Here is an 18,382-nt window from a genome sequence, read left to right as displayed (position 1 = left end):
ATTTGTACATGGAAAATTTTTTCTCTGCAACAAGTCTCTAGAACAGACATCATTATGCTATTTAGAGCTCAGCTCCCACATTTGACACCCTGACACTCAGCTTGGCTATTTTTTTTTTCAGTGTTAAGTTCTTATCTGGGTGTCTAAGATGCCGAGTCGTGGAATGTGGGTTACCTGGATTTCTTCCGTTCTCTTTAGTTGGTCTCATTGAATGGTGATGTTTTAGGATACTCTCTTCTGAGGAAAAAGAAAAGAACTATGTGGGAATGGAAACTTGCAGTTGATGAGTTCTAACTGGGCAGTAGACACCTCTATCTTCATTCGCACTTCATCTTAGAGGCTGTGCTGCTAAGGGAGGCAAAGACACTCTATTAATCTGGATTCTTTTCATTGAAAATGATACAAATCCAACTTAAAGGAACTGAAACCTAAAAAAAAATAAATAAATGTATTTCTTTAGAAACCGAAAAGTCCAAAGAAAATTGATAAACAAGGCAAGGCTGATGTGGGTTTCTGAAGGAAAACTCTAGAAATTTTTGATGACTTTGATGACTTGATCCTGCTTCCCTCTGTGTTGATTTAGATCCATTTTCAGATAAAGTCTCTGAAAACAGTGGATGCAAAGACCACAGGCAGCCCTAGCCTAGCATCATCCAAACATCTACTAATCTAAGCAAAAAACTGATCTGACCCTTCTCAAAAGTTCTCGCCCAAACCCCATAGCTGAATCTCATGAGACAGAACTAGGTCCCATGACCATTTCAGAGACAGAGGATGAGGGGAGTCTTCCCAGGACCACTGGAATTGAGAATGGGAAAGGATGTTTCCCCAAAAGGATTTTGACAGGTTTATTTTTAAATGTGCCATCATCCCATCTCAAGATAAAGAGGAAGACTGATGGGGGAATGAATCCCATACCAGAAACTACAGAAAGAACTATGGTTATGACAATTTAAGATAGTTCACTTTACACATTTTTTAAATGCTATATTCTTCCATTCTGCTTTTTCTTTCTCTTTCTCTCTCCCCCTCATATCCCTCTCTTTAGTTTGCTATTACCTTCCTAAGTGAACATATCTTCATTCTGAAACTCACTACCAGGAGAAAGTAAAAGGATTTTAAAGCCTTTTAAAGGCTTCCGGGGAGGAGCTAAAGAACAGGGTGTTGGGGTGAGTAGAATCAGTCTCTTCGTAGTAGTACCTACACAAGTGTACCCAAGTTCAAAATTCTTCTACACCATTTCCAAATGTTTGCTCTGAAGAATATTATTCCCTTATGATGCAACACAAATAAGAGGTTCCATGATCATGCAAAGGTTGAAAAGAACACATGATACATCCCACTTCACAGGGAGTCACAGAGCACATTTGAAGTTTCATTAAAATCTCTGAGAAGCGCTTAGGAGAGAAACCAGTTTTTGATGTAACACTTATCAAACTGCCCTATCATCAAAATAGTCTTAGGGTAACACATATTAACATTTCCAGAACACAGTAATATATGTTGGGAAATGCTGGTCTCAGGAAGTTTTAGGAGGGTTTATCTCTCTAAACTCTATAAAGTTAGAAGGTAAAATAAAGCCCTTTCAAAGATATCAGTTCTAGAAAAATATGTCTCCCATATACTCCTCTTCAGGAAGCTATTAGAGGACATGTTCCTCTAAAACAAAGGGTTAACCTAAGACAAAAGAAGTTACAGATCTAGGAAGCAGAGGATTACACTCGGGAAAGAAGGAATTTCCAGGAGAGTGGAGAAGATCAAGCTGAAGATGGCAACCATTATCAGAATAAAGGCCACCAATCCAGACAGGAGCACCCCAGGTATGTTCAGGAAGATAAAATTGTTGAAATTTTTGATCCAACATCTGAGGAGCAAAGTTGAAATATTTTTAAAAAGCTAGAGAAACACATTGATTAACTCCCAAACAGAGAGAGACAGAGAATGTTAAATTCACAAAAATTCAGACACAAGTTTTAAGTAGGTATGTTCAGAGAGAAGGACTGGCAGTGATGACCCCATTCTTCACCCTCTCTGTACCCATGTCCTTTGCCCTGTGACGTCATAGTTAAGAGTACCCTTACTTGCTTCTCGATCTTGGGCTCAATCATGTGACTGGCTTTGGCCATCAGGAGGTTAGCAGAGGCTTTAAATGGGCTTTGTCTCTGGTTCCTCTACCATCTCCATGAGAACAGACCACAGGTAGCCTGTTGGGGGATGAGGGACATGTGGAGCACAGCCAGGTCACTCTGTTGCAGCTTAGCAGCATCCAGCCTAGATCACCCAGGGCAGGTCACTTCCCACACACCAGGGGAGCTTAGTCTAGATCTGTAGAGCCACTTGACCAAGTTCATCAAAAACCTGAAATTGAGAGAGAAATCAGGATTTATAATTTACGCCATTGGGGTGCTGTGGCTGTCATTATGTAGTATTGAGTGAACAGAGATAAGTCATGTAGGAGAGATGAGACGAGGAAGGTAGAGGTAGAGGCAAGAAAAAGAGCTAAAAACCTTATCTTCTACAGTAAAATGTCTATTGTTAGAAAAAAAGCGGGGAGGAGTCTATAATAATGGCTAAAACTTAAAAATAAAACAGAAGAAGAGGAAGAAGAAGAAAAAGAGTCAGAAGAGGAAGAGAAGGAAGGAATGTGAGCATATAATTTAAAGAAAATTGTTTAAAGTACTGGTGGAGGAAAAATTAGGGAAAAGAGGGAAAGAGACTGAGAGTTTTCTTAACAAGGTTTAAATACCACTCAGCTGGAGATCCAAGATGTCGGGCTAGAGGAGGCTGCATTCCTTGTTGCTCTGTGACCTGGGATTCAAGCAGTGGGAATACTGTTTCTCTGTGAGTTATTGGAGGACACTGGGAAGCAGTTATCAAGCAATAATCCGGTTGCTGTGCCTTACCTGGCATCCAGGTAAGACCCCCAGCCACCGCTTCTGTGTAGGCCCCCATCTACCAGTGTGGGGCTCCCCAGGGTCACCTCTATCTACATAGTCACCTACACCTGGGGATATTGGACAGGGTCTGCAGACAGCCACCAGCCACGACTGCTCACCTCAGAGCTGCATCTCTGAACACATTGGCCGGCCCAACCTGACACCCCATCTCTGCAAGCAGCTGCCTCCATTTGGGACACATTTGTTTTCATCTTTAGCTGGAGCAACTCCCAGCTTAGGACACCAGCTGGGGCCTAGAAGCAATATCAAGATACCTATAGTCCCCCAACTTCCCCCTCCTTCCCCCTCTACCCTTAACTAACCTGGCACAGTGCTTGCAGCTATGTGGCCAGGCTGTAGCTCACAAAGACTGATCCTGACCTGCCTGAAACAAAACATCAGGTGCCAGAGTGCAGCCCACAAGACCTTCAGGGAGAGGAGAGAATGGTTCCTGATCGGGAAGTAGAAAGGGAAGGGGTTAGTGAGATAGCGTTTAGAGGCTAAAGTAGAGGCCAGGAATTGTGAAGTCTACAGGCAGGATAAGGAGATAAGATCAGGCACCCACATCACATGAGCAGGCCTCAAAGAAGATCCTTGGGGTGAAGTCTCACAATGGGGACCAGCAAGTGCTATACCCCACCTCCAGGAGTTCTGCCCCCAAAACTAACCCTCCCACCTTAATAACTTGCACCATTCTGAGGGTGAAGATACCAGCAAACAACAGACAACCCCACCTATCTTATGAGAAGGGCAGCAGGAAAGGTACTGAACTCCAACAGAAACAGCTCTTTAATTTTCCCTTGAGATTTTTTTCATTTTTCTTTTCTTTGTATCTCTTCTCCTGCCCTCACATCCCCAATACTTGTGAAACCAAGTACTTTTCATGGATTAGGCTACTGTGGAATGGAATATCTGAATAGCATATTACAGTTGTGTTGAACATTCTTTTATCTCCTATTTTTACATTTTTTATTTTGTTAAGTTTTTATATCTGTTTGTTTCTTTGTTGTACTCTACAGTCTTCCCACTTGTCTCCCCAAAATCACTCTCTCTCTTTTCTCCTATTACTCACCAACTTCTTTTGATACTTCTTTCACAATTCCTAATATCTAATCCAAGAAAGAACCCACCCCCAAGTTTTCTCTTTGTCTACCGTCAGATACTATAGACCCTTTTGCAAACCTACTGTTTATATTACAGATATAAGTGAACTCACCATTTCTGTATATTTCAACAAAACCATAAACATCTTAATAGGACCTATTTGGTTGATGGCTGTATATTGTTTGTATTGGGATGTGTTAATATTGCTCTCCTCCTTAAAGGAGAGGTATTGAAACCCCACAGAGACAAGATAAGCCTATAGGGTAAAATTTGTAATGCCTCAGATCTGTAATGCTAGACAGGAAGACACACAAACAACATGAAAAAACAAGGGAACAAAGTGCCCCAAACAAATCAAGATACTACATTATTAGAATTCATGGCCAGCACAGCAGGAAAAATATCAGAGAAGGAGTTCAGGATGTACATGATTAAAATGGTCTGTGAATTAAAGGATGATACAAGAGAACAAATAAGGCACCAAAAAAATCATTTTGATAAAGAGCTATGTAAGAAAATAAAAGAAGCAAAGGATTACTTCAATAGGAGATTTGAGATTCTGAAAAGAAAAAGAAAAAAACAGAAAACTTTGAAATGGAGGAAACAATAAACCAAATAAAAAATGCAATAGAAAGTATAACCAACAGACTGGACCACTTGGAAGACAGAACCTCAGACAGTGAAGACAAAATATATAATCTCGAAAATAAAGTTGACCACATAGTGAAGATGCTAAGAAAACATGAGCAGAACATTCATGAATTATGGAGTAACATGAAAAAACAAAATTTAAGAATTATTGGGATAGAGGAAGGCATATAGTTATAAACCAAATGAATGAACAATCTATTTAATGAAATAATATCAGAAAAATTTTCAAACATGAATAATGCATTGGAAAATCAAATATCAGAAGCTTACAGGATGCCAAATGTACAAAATCATAACAGATCCACACCAAAACATATTATAATGAAAAAGCCTGACATACAGAATAATAAGAGGTTATTAAAAGCCACAAGAGAAAGGAATCAGATCACATAAAGGGGGAAACCAATGAGGATCTCTGCAGATTTCTCAGCCCAGACCCTCAAAGCTAGAAGATCCTGGAACAACATATACCAAGTTCTGAAAGAAAATAGATGCCATCCAAGAATCTAATATCCAGCAAAATTAAGCTTTAGATTTAATGAAAAAATAAAATCCTTCCATGATAAACAAAACTTAAAATAATTTACAACTAGAAAGCAAAAAAAAAAAAAAAAAACAAAGTCAAGTTAAAAAACAAAAATGATGGGGAATAGAAATCATGTCTCAATAATAACCCTGAATGTTAATGGCCTAAAATCATTAATCAAAAGACATAGACTGTTAGATTGGATTAAAAAAAGACTCAACAATATGCTCCCTTCAAGAGACTCATCTCATAGGAAGAGACATCCACAGACCGAAGGTAAAAGGTTGGGTAAAAACATACCACTCACATGGACTATGGAAACAATCAGGGATTTTCATCCTTATATCAAATAAAGTAGACCTCAAGTCAAAGTTAATGAAAATGGATAAAGAATGATATTTCATACCACTTAAGGAAGACATATATCAACAAGATATAACAGTTATAAATATGTATGGCCCCCAAAATGGAGCATCTGTATTCATCAAACAAACTCTTTTCAAGTTCAAGAGTCAAAGAGACCACAACACACTAATACTGGATGACTTTCGCCACTAGATAGATCTTCCAAACAAAAGCTGAACAAAGAAACTATAGAACTCAATAATACAATCAGTAACTTAGACTTAACTGACATATATAGAATATTTTATTCCTTTAATGAGAGAATACATTTTCTTCTCAGCAGCACATGGATCCTTCTCTAAAATAGACCATATACTATGCCACGAAACAACTCTTAGCAAATATAAAAAAGTAGAGATACTACCCTGCATCCTATCAGATCATAATGGAATGAAATAGAAATCAATGATAAAATAAGAAATAGAATCCACTCCTACACCTGGAGACTAAATTTTATGCTATTGAATGGACAATGGATTACAGAAGACATTAAAGAGGAGATTAAAAATTCTTAGAGGTAAATGAGAACACTGATACAACATATCAAAATCTCTGGGACATTATGAAGGTGGTACTAAGAGGAAATTTCCTTTCATGGAGTTCATTCCTTAAAAGAAGAAAAAGTCAACAAATAAATTACCTAACACCACACCTCAAAGCCCTAGAAAAAGAACAAAAAAATCAATACCAATAGCAGTAGAAGACAGGAAATAATTAAAATCAGAACTGAAATCAATGAAATTGAAACAAAAGAAATATTTTTAAAAATTGACAAGACAAAAAGTTGGTCCTTTAAAAAAATAAATAAGGTTTATAAATCCTTAGCCATGCTAACAAAAAGAGGGAGAGAGAGAAAACTCAAATTACTAACATCCATGATGAAAAAGTAAATATCAGGACAGACATTACAGAAATAGAGAAGATAATTAGAAATTATTTTGAAAATTTGTACTTCAACAAAATCCAAAATATTGAAGTCATCAACAAATTTCTAGAGTCATATGATTTGCCTAAATGGAATCAAGATGATGTACACAAATTAAACAGATTAATTTCAACCAAAGAAATAGAATACACCATCAGAAGCCTACCAAGCAAGAAAAGCCCAGGACCAGATGGATACATAGCTGAGTTCGACAAGACCTTCCAAGAAGAACTAATACCACTCCTCAAATTATTCCATGAAATAGAAAAAGAAGAAACAATTCCAAACTCATTCTATGAAGCCAATATCACCCTGATTCCAAAACCAGACAAAGACACATGAAAGAAAGAAAACTTCAGACCAGTATCACCAATGAACATAGATGCTAAAATTCTTGCAAAACAAATAAAAAAAATATCAAAAAGATAGTGCACCACGATCATGTGGGTCTCATCCAAGGGATGCAAGGTTGGTTCAACATATGGAAATTAATACATGTAATTCATCACATTGATAGACTTAAACATAAGAATCAGATGATCATCTCAATAGATGCAGAGAAAAAAAAAACATTACACAAAATACATACCCCTTCATGTTGAAAACACTAGAAAAACTAGGGATAACAGGAACATATATCAACATTATAAAAATTACCTATGCTAAGCCTCAGACCAACATCATTCTAAATGGAGAAAAACTTAAAGCATTACCTCAGAAAACTGGAACAAAACAGGGATGCTCTCTTTCACCACTTCTATTTAACATAGTTCTTGAAACAGTGGCCAGAGCAATTAGACAGATGAAAGAAAGTAAAGGGATATGGATAGGAATAGAAGAACTCAAATTAGCACTATTTGCTGACAATATGATTCTATGCATAGAAGATGCAAAAAATTCCACCAGAAAACTTCTAGAATGAATAAGTGAATTCAGCAAAGTACTGGGATACAAAATCAACACCCATAAATCAAAGGCATTTCTGTATATCAGTGACAAATCCTCTGAAAGGGAAACAAGGAAAACTATTTCATTTGCAATAGCCTCAAAAAAGAATAAAATACTTGGGAATCAACTTAACAAAAGAAGTGAAACACCTATACGATGAAAACTACAGAATGCTAAAGAAAGAAATTAAAGAAGACCTCACTTGTTCTTGGATAGGCAGAATTAAGATTGTCAAAATGACCATACTACCAAAAGCGCTGTACAGATTGAATACCATCGCAATCAAAATAGAAATAGAAAAAGCCATCATGAATTTCATCTGGAAAAATAAGAGACCAGAAGGGCCAAAGGAATTCTTAGCAAGAACAGAGAAGTAGGAGACATCACTATACTAGACCTTGAACTATATACAGAGCTACAGTAACAAAAACAGCATTTTATTGGCAATGGTACATAATTGAGGACACAGGGACAAACTCACATAATACCAGTTATCTTATAGTAGACAAAGGTGCCAAAAACATATATTGGAGAAAAGATAGCCTCTTCAACAAATGGTGCTGGAAAAACTGGAAATCCACATGCAGCAAAATGAAATTAATCCCCTATCTCTTACCATGCACAAAACTCAACTCAAAATGGGTCAAGGATCTAGAAATTAAACCAGAGACCCTACGCCTAATAGAAAAAAAAAATGTAGGTGCAAATCTTCATCATGTTGGATTACCCGACTACCTTAACAAGACTCCTATAGCACAAGAAATAAAATCAAGAATCAACAAATGAGATGGTTTCAAACTCAAAAGCTTCTTAGCAAAAGAAACAATCGGTGAGGTGAATAGAATGCCTATAGAATGGGATCAAATTTTTACCACACTCACATCAGATAGAGCACTAATCTCTAGAATATATAAAGAACTCAAAAATCTTAACACCAAGAAAACAAACAACCCAAACAATAAATGGGCCAAGGAACTGAGCAAACACTTCTCAGAAGATGATATACAATCAATTAACAAATATATGAAAAAAAATGTTCAACATCTCTAGCAATTAGAGAAATGCAAATCAAAACTAAGATTTCATCTTACTCTAGTCAGAATGGCAGCTATTAAGAATACAAACAACAATTAGTGTTGGCCAGGATGTGGGGAGAAGGGCACACTCTTACATTGCTGGTGGGACTGCAAATTGGTGCGACCAATATGGAAAGCAGTATGGAGAGTCCTTGGAAAACTTGGAATGGAACTAGCTTTTGACCTAGCTAACCAAAGGATTTAAAAATAGCATACTTCAGGGACACAGCCACATCAATGTTTATAGCAGAAAAATTCACAATAGCTAAATTGTGGAACCAACCCAGATGCCCTTCAGTAGATGAAGTTTCTTTAGAAACTGTGGTATATAAATACACAATGGAATATTACTCAGCATTACAAGAGAATAAAATCATGGCATTTGCAGATAAATGGACAGTGTTGGAGAATACTATGCTAAGTGAAGTAAGTCAATCCCAAAAAGCCAAAGGACAAATATTTTCTCTGACATGTGCATGCTGATATATAATGGGGGTTGGGGGGAGCATGGGAGGAATAGAGGAACATTAGACAGGGAAAAGGGGAGAGAGGGGAGGAAAGTGGGCATGGAGATAGGAAGGATAGTGGAATGAGATGGATATCATTACCCTAAGTACATGTATGAAGAAACAAATAATGTGACTGCATTTTGTGTACAATCAGATACATGAAAAATTGTGTTCCATATGTGTACTATGAATTGAAATGCATTCTGCTGTCATTTATAACACATTAGAATAAATAAAATTCTTTAAAAAGGTAATTGATATCAATACCTATTATTACTTTCCTTGAATATTTTATCAATAATACCATGTATAGGTCTGAATCTGTAGCACTGGGGCAGGGGAAGAGGGCTTGCCTGGCTTGTATGAGGTACTGGGTTTGATCCTTAGCACTGAATAAAAATTAAAAAAACAAAAAAGAATATATTATAGCCAGTCCAAGGGTGCACACCTGTAATCCCAACAGCTCAGAAGGCTGAGGCAGGAGGATCTCAAGTTCAAAGCCAGCCATAGCAAAAGTGAGGCACTAAGCAACTCGGTGAGATCCCATCTCTAAATAAAATACAAAATAGGGCTGAGCATGTGGCTCAGTGGTTGAGTGCTCCTGAGGTTAAATCTTAGTACCACTTACCCCCCAAAAAATGAATATATTATAGATAAAACATAGGCCCCTGACCTCCTCCTTTGTGGTTCCATTTGTCTCCCACGTCCCTCATAAGCACCATTCTCATCTGGATGTTTCTGTTAGGCATGTTTTAATGCTCTTTCATATTAATATATTGCTTTACTCTGAGGAATATACTCAATATATCTGAATTGTATGAAAAAAGAAGTGGTTAAATGATAAAATTTATATATATTTTAACAATAAAAGCAGGGAAAAAATACCAACTTAAATGGATTTTATGTTATGCTTTTTATGAAAACTTTCACATTCAACCATCTCAGGCTGCAGTATTCTTTCTTTAGTACACTTCATGAACTTGCTACAGATGACCTCACCCACAACCCTTTATGTTCATAGGTGTACGTGTCTTTAACTCTTGAATGAGAAGTCACGGGTCCCCCAAAATCCAAACATCTCTTTTTGACATATTAAACTAGTGAGAAGTGTGTGTGCTCAATTTCTGTAGAAGGGAGGTTGAAACTAAGGAGAAGGTTGAAACTAAGGAAAGGAAGACTCTAAGACTAAACACAGGATTCTCAACATGGGGACAATGGAAGTCACACAAGGTGATAGTAAAAGGAGGAGGAGAAACATGTTTGACTGAACCTGTGGATGAGTGAGGAGGAGGATGGTGACCCTGGAAATAAACTGGAAACATAGGAAGAGTTAGCAAGAAGGATGAGTCCAGCCAGCCTCAAAGAGGAAGAACTGTAGGGACAATTTTAATGGCACTTGCAGAGGAAATTCAGAGAGCACAGTACATGGGTTGAGAGGATTTGGTTAAATTAAGATCTACTGAAAACTTTTTAAGTTTTGGTAAAATAGCTTCAGGGTTAAAATAGCTCCATGAGAGTTGACCCCCAAGAGGCTCTCTTAGACATCTGTGGATGTCTTGTGATGAGAAGATCTTCAGGAACATGGTCATCACCAGAAGCTACAGTACCTACCAAGGGCTTGTTTTATCTCATTGATTCTGGAACAACATTGTGTATTCTACAATAAAATTTCCCTCAAATTATGAATGAAGACACCAGGCTTAGTGTGGTTAAGTGGCATTCCCAGCCCCCACCTTCCCCTGCCATGTTGCCCCTTACACCAGCCGACTTGCTAGAACCAGCCACCATGCCAGGACATTTTAGAATAACATGCTAGAACCACCTGGTCCCCAGGGTCATCAGAACAGCTCTCTGACTGTCTAACTCTACTGACTGACATGGCCTTCCCAGTGACTCACAGCCCTCTGCCACTCACTCCAGACCCAGAAGTTTCCCCCAAAACCATCCTGCCACATGGGAGTCACAGGGGTCCTGCTGCCTCTGACACTGCAGATAGGAGTTAATGATAAAAGATGTTGAAATACATTAAATAAGAAATAAATAGGGGAAATATAGTAAGAAGGGGCCTAGGGAGAGAGAAATGAAGGCCTTCTGTTTAGGAGGCAGGATACTCCCTGTGCTGTCCTCAGAGTCAACCTCAGTCTTCTGGTCAACCTACCAACTTTCAACCTGGGCCGAGATGTTATGATGGAAGAGGAGGAAGACAGGGAAAACAAGAACTTTATTAGGGAAACAGAAAACCATGCTAACTCTACAACACGGGCTGGGGAATCAATTAAAATACTGGGTGCATAGGATTCCTAACTAGAGGAATTCTTGAGGTTGGAGCCTGTGGCCTCCAACCAAATGTCTTCTCTTTAGTGGCAGCAGAATGGCACCTTGCTGGCCCTCTCACGGCGCTTTCTCCCTGGCAGGGAGCACACCGCTCTCTTCCTGAGCCAGTGAAATAAGCCCCGGAAATTCATGCAGGAAGTGCGTTCTTTATCTGAAGGCAGGTCCCCCTCCTCTGACTGCTCTGATGACCCTGGGGAGCTCTTTGCAGTGCCAGGCTCCTGGCTTTTCATCTGCCAAGACAAAGAGGAGGACTTAGAGACATTCAGGGTCACCAGCAATGGGGCCAATATTACTCATTTATGGATTTCCAATTTACTTTTTTACCTAAATAAGCCAACTGTCAATGCAAAGTTTCAGACTCACTCACATTAAAGCCACACACAGGCACACACACTGGTCTGCACAGGGCTTCTCTCTGTCCTCCCCGTCTCTCTCTCAGTGCTCCCTGGCATTTCCCCAACACCTCTTCCCTGACCCCTTTCCTGGCTGAGGACCTTCTCCCATTGCTCATCTGCCCAGACACTGGGGTCCTCCTCTGCTTCACAGCAGGTACAAGGACTCCATGCTGTCCCACCTGGCACCCCCACTGGGCCTGTCCCTTCCTCTGCAGGGGGGCAGCTCTGTGCTCACCTCAACAATTTCTTCCTCCTCAAGCCCAGGAGGCTTTTCTGGGCTCTGCTTGCTGTCTCCATTTTCTGCTGGTTGACACGTGGGTGAGTCCTGACAAGTCTCATGTTCTTCAGGACTGACCTGATCCATATGGGAAGAGACGCTGCTGGACAGTTGGACATACTCCTCCTCCTGAGGAGACTCCGGGGGCATAGAGTTGTCTACATCCTCCTCCAGAGGAGGATCAGAGAACAGAGAGTCGTCATCTTCCTCATCCTTGTCTAGACATACAGCAATAACTTTCAATAAATAAACCAGTTCCAAGACGCTCTGGCATCCTGTCTCCTCTTCCCAATTGTACACACTCTCCTCATCATCTTCGTCCCATTCAGACCATTTCATTTGTGAGTAGTCGAAGACGCAGCACTCCTCGCCATTTATGGGCTCATCCATGTCTTCTTCACCAGGCTCCTCTGGCTTCTCCTGAATTCCATTCCCCATGGGTCCCTTTACATCATTGGTTCCACATGCCCCTTGGACAGGAGGGAGGGAGGAAGGACCCTCAGAGGTCAAGTCTTCACAGGGTATGACAGCCTCACAGTCAGGCCTGTCCTCTGAGGGGAAGTGGCCTATAGAGAGGCTCTGGTTAGATTTGGATTCCAAAATACATTGCTCCATGTCAGGGCAGCTGCTGCCAGAGGATGAGTCGGCCATAGGGGCCAAGGGCTCAAAAGCCCAGGCTCCCTGGACACTGGAAATTTCAAAAGAAAAAATATTAATTCATGATAGGGGGAAGGGACTCATGTACTTTTCCAAATGATGCCCCTTCCTTTATCCATTCCCAGCTATCCCATTCAGGCAGAAGTGCATCCTGTATTTGCACTCTCCAGTCAAGGGCACAAGAGGCAGTTCTTTCTCTTTAAAAACTCATTTTATTGAATAATGACCCTCTGCCCTGAGCATCTCCACCTGATACCTCTCATGCTTTGTCTTATCACTACAGTGGGAAGAACTGCCTGCCATAAAAGATAGTTGTATACATTTGAAAGCTACAGGAAAGTCCAAGATGTAAATAAATACCATATATCCCACCATCCAAGGGGAATGAGAATCCTCAGGGAAAGAGTTTGGTGGATTCCTTTATAGTCTTCTTTCCCTCTTATCTACATACATGTATGGATTGTACATGTGTGCACATATGTGGATGTCACTTCAAAAAAACTGAGATTATTAAATTTTGTGGCACAACCTACAGGAAACACATATATGGCTATTCTGTGATCCTTCAGCACTTTCTCATTAACTCTCTTTGGTGATTACCTATTAACAACCATCAACATAGGTGATCAATGAACCTTAGATAATTAAGACCATTAACAATGGTCTTATTAATGATATTAAACTCCCTTATCCACACATTTTTGTCTTTCTTTACATAGTCCTATAGGTTGGATCATTGACTCAAAAATTACAAATATTATAAAATTATGATAATTGATATCAAATTAATTTCTAGAAAGAAGACATCTAATTAAATGCCCATCCTGACATCATCTGATGGTATCTTTAGTCCAGCATTTCCCGTGATGCTTCAGCAAGTCATTGGGGAAGAGAAAACAAACATTGGCTTTCCCTTGAGATATCTCTCTCTATCTATCTGTCTATCTCTGTCTCTCTCTATTTCTATCTTCTGTTCTCTTACACACACATTCACGTACCTGTAGACTCTGTCAAAACTGGCTCTAGTGAATTCCTACGGAAAAACGATGCTGCAAACTCCTGAGGCAGACCCAGGCTACCTGAAGTCCTTCAGGTACTGAATCCAGTAACTGAGAAGTGCAACTGTCAGAATCCTTTGTTCTGAGAACCTTGGCTGCCATGGCAACAGAGGAACACAGGAGAGTCACAAGTGTAGAAGGAAAAATGGGGATAGAAAACCAGAGGACACATCCCCTTGCTTTAGTCATTTGTTTCTTTCAATGTGACCAAAGTATATGACAAGAACAATTGACAGTCAGGAAAGTATTTTGGAACCTCACATTCTCAGAAGTCATAGATCACTGGTTCCCTTCTCTGGGTCCTTAGTGCACCAGCCCATCATGGGGGGAGGGCCCAGTGGAGGAAATGTATCAACAGATGGGGGTCAGAAAACTGAGACAGGAAAGGGCCACACCTTCAGGACCAACTCACTATGGCTCACCTCCTCCAAGCATGTCCTACCACCTACCATTTCTCACCACAAAGTTCATTCAAACTAGGATAAATTCATTAGGTTTCAGTTCTCACAATCTACTCATTTGGGGTCTCCATCACAGCTTCACTTTACCTACAACTTCAAGCATTGGTCTCTCAGAGGCACCTACAGGGACTTTGATCCAGCAACATTTTGCCTGGCCTCCAGGTCTTTCTTTGAATTCTTGGTGGAAATTTCATGGCCCCTTATGTATTTGTCAAAAAAAAAAGAGAGAGAGAGACATGGGTTTAAGAACACCTGAAGAAAACACACATGTGTGGCGCACGCACACACACACACACTTTACGTAATAGTACATCAAAGCTAAGAAATAGCTATTGGACCTAAAAGAACGTCAACTCATTGGGCTCTGTCAATTTCATAAGAGCTGTCCCAAATATTTGTCTCTATTTCCATTCAATAAGGTAGTATTTACAGTGTGCCATAACTGTCTTCCATTTTTTACTATTAGCTGGACTTAAATATCTAGTTTCTCTTCTCGAAGTTTAGAAGTTCTCTCTTCCAGAGTTTTGATGGCATGATGCAATGAATAGGCAGAGCTGGGGTTGGCGAGAAACACCTACTCTCCAAGAGATGCAGCCTGACAAATGCCCCCAGGCTGCCCAGGCTGCCATGAGTGACCATGGCCTCCCTGAGTATATGCAGGGTCTTGTGCTCATGTGCACATGCCCCCTTTCTGGGTGTTTGCTCCTTTTAGGCTCAAAGAAACCTATGAGCTAAGTCTCATTGGTTGCCTGCTTCACAGAAGAACATGCAACATGCACAGTCAGGTAACTGGCTCACATTCCCAAGTCATAATCCCAGGCACCATGATTCAGAGGCAATCTGCCTTCAGAGCCCCCACCCCTTAATCTCCACATGCCCTCATCTCTAGGGACCTGAGCACCCACTTCCTCCTGGAAGACTGCAGGGAGAGCTGACCCAGTCCACAGGCAAACCCATAGGCTGTTCCTCTGTAGAAACTCCCCTGTGCAGAACGTGATGCTCCATGGGACAAGCAATAGGAATAGACGTTCCATAGAGCTGGCCCTGAACAATGGGGTCCACATATGGACTAGGGTGGAAGGGAAGTCGTGAAATAAGTATTAAGCTTCCTCTTTGACATAAGGAGATCTGAAATGCTCTGCTTTGGCTTTTGATGAAAACTTTAAGCCTGCCTTCCAGAGCACTGTGTCCTTGAAGAGAATTCACCACGACCTCTCCTTCTGTGCAGGTGAAGTGGACCTGTACATTGTACTGTCACCCATGAAATGGGGCTTTTGGACCAGAATATAAACCCTTGAGAAGGAAAGAAGGATTTCCACTCTAGACCACTGAAGTACAGAGTGATCCTGAAGCCAAGGGACCTTCAAAAGGAGACAACCAAGGGAAGAGAAAGGAGAGGGGAACAGGAAAGTAGGTAGAATGAGTCAGGCATAAGGTTTTATGTTCATATAGGAATACACCCCAGTGAAGCTCACATCATGTACAACCACATGAATGAGACCCTAAGTTATCTTCCATGTATGGATAATATGTCAAATACACTCTCCTATCATGTATACCTAAAAAAAGCAAATTTAAACAACAACAACAACAACAATCCTTTTAATAACTGTTACCTGGGCAGCTGGACACCCACATGCAAAACGATGAAGGTGAAGTGCTTCACACACATGAGCAAGATTGAACTCTGTGACCCACAGACCCTAATAAGGACAGCCCCAGGACACTCGGAAGGAAACATCAAAGTAAATCTTTGCAATCTCAAATTGCAAATCCCTCCTATGCCTGTACCCTAGAGAACTGAAGAGTTATGTCTCCACAGAAACTTGGACATGAATGTTAAATGAAGTGTTACTCATAATTGCCCCAAAGTGGAATCAACCCAAATGTCCATCAGTGGATGAAAGGGTGAACAATATATAGGAGATCTAAGGAAAGCCTTCTGAGATATAGCATCAGAAGCACAAGCAAAACAACTAGATAAATTAGATTTCATCAAAATTAAAACTTTTGCTGCAAAAACCACCATCAGTATTCCTAAAACTCAATAATAAAATGACAACCAGGTTTAAAATGGGCTAAGATCTAGAACAGAAAATTCTCCAAAGAAGATACACAAAGGGCCATCAAGTCCATGAAACGATGGTCCACATCATTAGCCATCAAAGGCAAATCAAGGATGGAATGAGGGGGCTGGGGCTCTAGGTCAGTTGTAGAACGCGTGTCTCGCCCATGTGAGGCACTGACTGGATTTGATCCTCTGCGCTACATAAAAATAAAGAAAGAAAGATATTGGGTCCATCTATAACTAATAAAATTTTTTAAGAAAAGGATGTAATGAGATCCCACCTTATAACCACTAGGATTGCCTCATGAAATGGATAAATAATAGCAAGTATTAACCACTAGCCCCAACACTAGCTGTTAAATTAACTCTTATATTTTTATTTGTTCGTTTTAGATATACATGACAGTACAGTGTATTTTGACCTCTTTATACAAATGAAATATACCTCAGGTTCTCATTCTTGTGGTTGTACATGATGTGACTTCACTAGGGGTGGATTCTGATATGAACATAGGATACTTAGGTCCGATTTGTTCCACCCACATTCCTGATCCCATCTCCACTCCCTTCCCTTGGTTGTCTCCTGTTAAAACTCCCTTCTCTTCAGGATCACTCCGCATTTTAGTGGTCTACGATGGAAAACTTCTTTCCTTCTCAAGTGTTTATATTCTGATCAAATTGCTACATATTATGGGTGACAATACAATGTACAGCTTCACTTCAGCTGCACAGAAGGAGAGATACTGACAAATTCTCTTCAAACCCCAAGGATGTGTAGAAACCAAATCCTTGTTGCATGCCAGTGGGGACAGAGATTGGTGCACCCACATGCAAAGACAGATTGGCAGTTCTTCAAACAGCATGACCTAGCTACACCCCTCCTAAGCCTGCATTCTAGAGAATTGAAGAGTTATGTTTCCACAGAAACCTGGACATGAATGTTAAATGAAGTGTTACTCATAAATGCCCCAAAGTGGAATCAACGCAAATGTCCATCAGTAGAGGAGATCTACACAATAAAACATTACTCATGAAAAGGAATGGAGTACTGATTCATGACACAACATCTCTGAACCTGGAAAACAGGATCTCAGTGAAAGAAGTCAGTCACAAGAGATCACAAACCATCTGCTTCCTGTAATAGGAAACATTCAGAATATGCAAATACAGAGAGAAAGAAAGTGGGTGAGGAGCTGCTGGGGAAATGCAGATCCCCTCTATTGTGTCCAAAGTTTCTTTCTAGGGTGATGAAAATGTTCTAGAGTTACACAGGGGTGATGGTTTCACAACCATGTGAATATATAAGAAACCACTTAACTGTACAGTACAGACCTTGGTATGTGAAGTGCATGTCAGTAACGCTACTTAAGAGGGGAAAATAAAACCCAGAATAGAAAAACAACACAGGGAGAACCTAAAAAAAAATGTGCACTTTTGTTTACTTTTACCATTTTTCTGAAATGCATTTTTGTGTTGCTCTGTGCTGACAAAAGAGAACATGCACACACACTTTTGTCCCCATTTGAAATGTGCCGCTCAGCTAGTGAATATCCTAGACACTCACACCCTTTCCTATCCCAGAAAAAAAAACAATGCTGATTCTTTGTAGTTTAATATGTTTCTTAATTTATTTATATTGTTTTTCTAAAGCATCAGAGAAATAGCAATGACACACATTCCCCTTGGTGGCCATGCTGAGGAGTGCAGTCACTTCCAAGTGAAAACTGATCTTTACATCTCCTAACAGATTAGGGGACTTGGGGTCCTCCTTCACAATACCTCCAGTGTTCCTCTCCTTCTAGGGCCTTAATCAGACTCGCTGGCCTAGCTCTTTTAGATGACAGTTTCATTTTCTAAAATGGCATCAACTACCTTCTCATGAAGCAAGATTATAACAAATCTTCTTCAGGTATTAAAAAATGATAATATGTTGTGCACCAATGCTTTAGATGTAAAGTCAGTACTGAGAGTGACATTAAGAGATGGGACACTTCCTGAAATCCATTTGGTTCAATGTGTCTTGGAACCTGAATACCTACAGGAAGTTTCTCA

At 40.0% G+C, this 18,382-nt stretch overlaps 1 protein-coding gene across 1 annotated transcript in view; it reads right to left on the bottom strand.

The window, feature by feature from the left end:
• The window catches only part of LOC143388542 (fibronectin-like), an 80,600-nt gene extending 78,474 nt beyond the window's left edge, over window positions 1–2,126 (bottom strand). The window contains 1 exon segment of the mRNA XM_077108288.1: window positions 2,082–2,126. Coding sequence (XP_076964403.1) covers window positions 2,082–2,126 — 45 coding nt within the window.
• Between the last annotated feature and the right edge of the window lie 16,256 nt (window positions 2,127–18,382).

This window comes from Callospermophilus lateralis, unplaced genomic scaffold (assembly GCF_048772815.1).
Source record: "Callospermophilus lateralis isolate mCalLat2 unplaced genomic scaffold, mCalLat2.hap1 Scaffold_386, whole genome shotgun sequence".
In the NCBI taxonomy this organism is placed as follows: domain Eukaryota; kingdom Metazoa; phylum Chordata; class Mammalia; order Rodentia; family Sciuridae; genus Callospermophilus; species Callospermophilus lateralis.
Note: the sequence above shows the minus strand (reverse complement) of the source record. Positions and strands in the feature narration are given on the sequence as shown.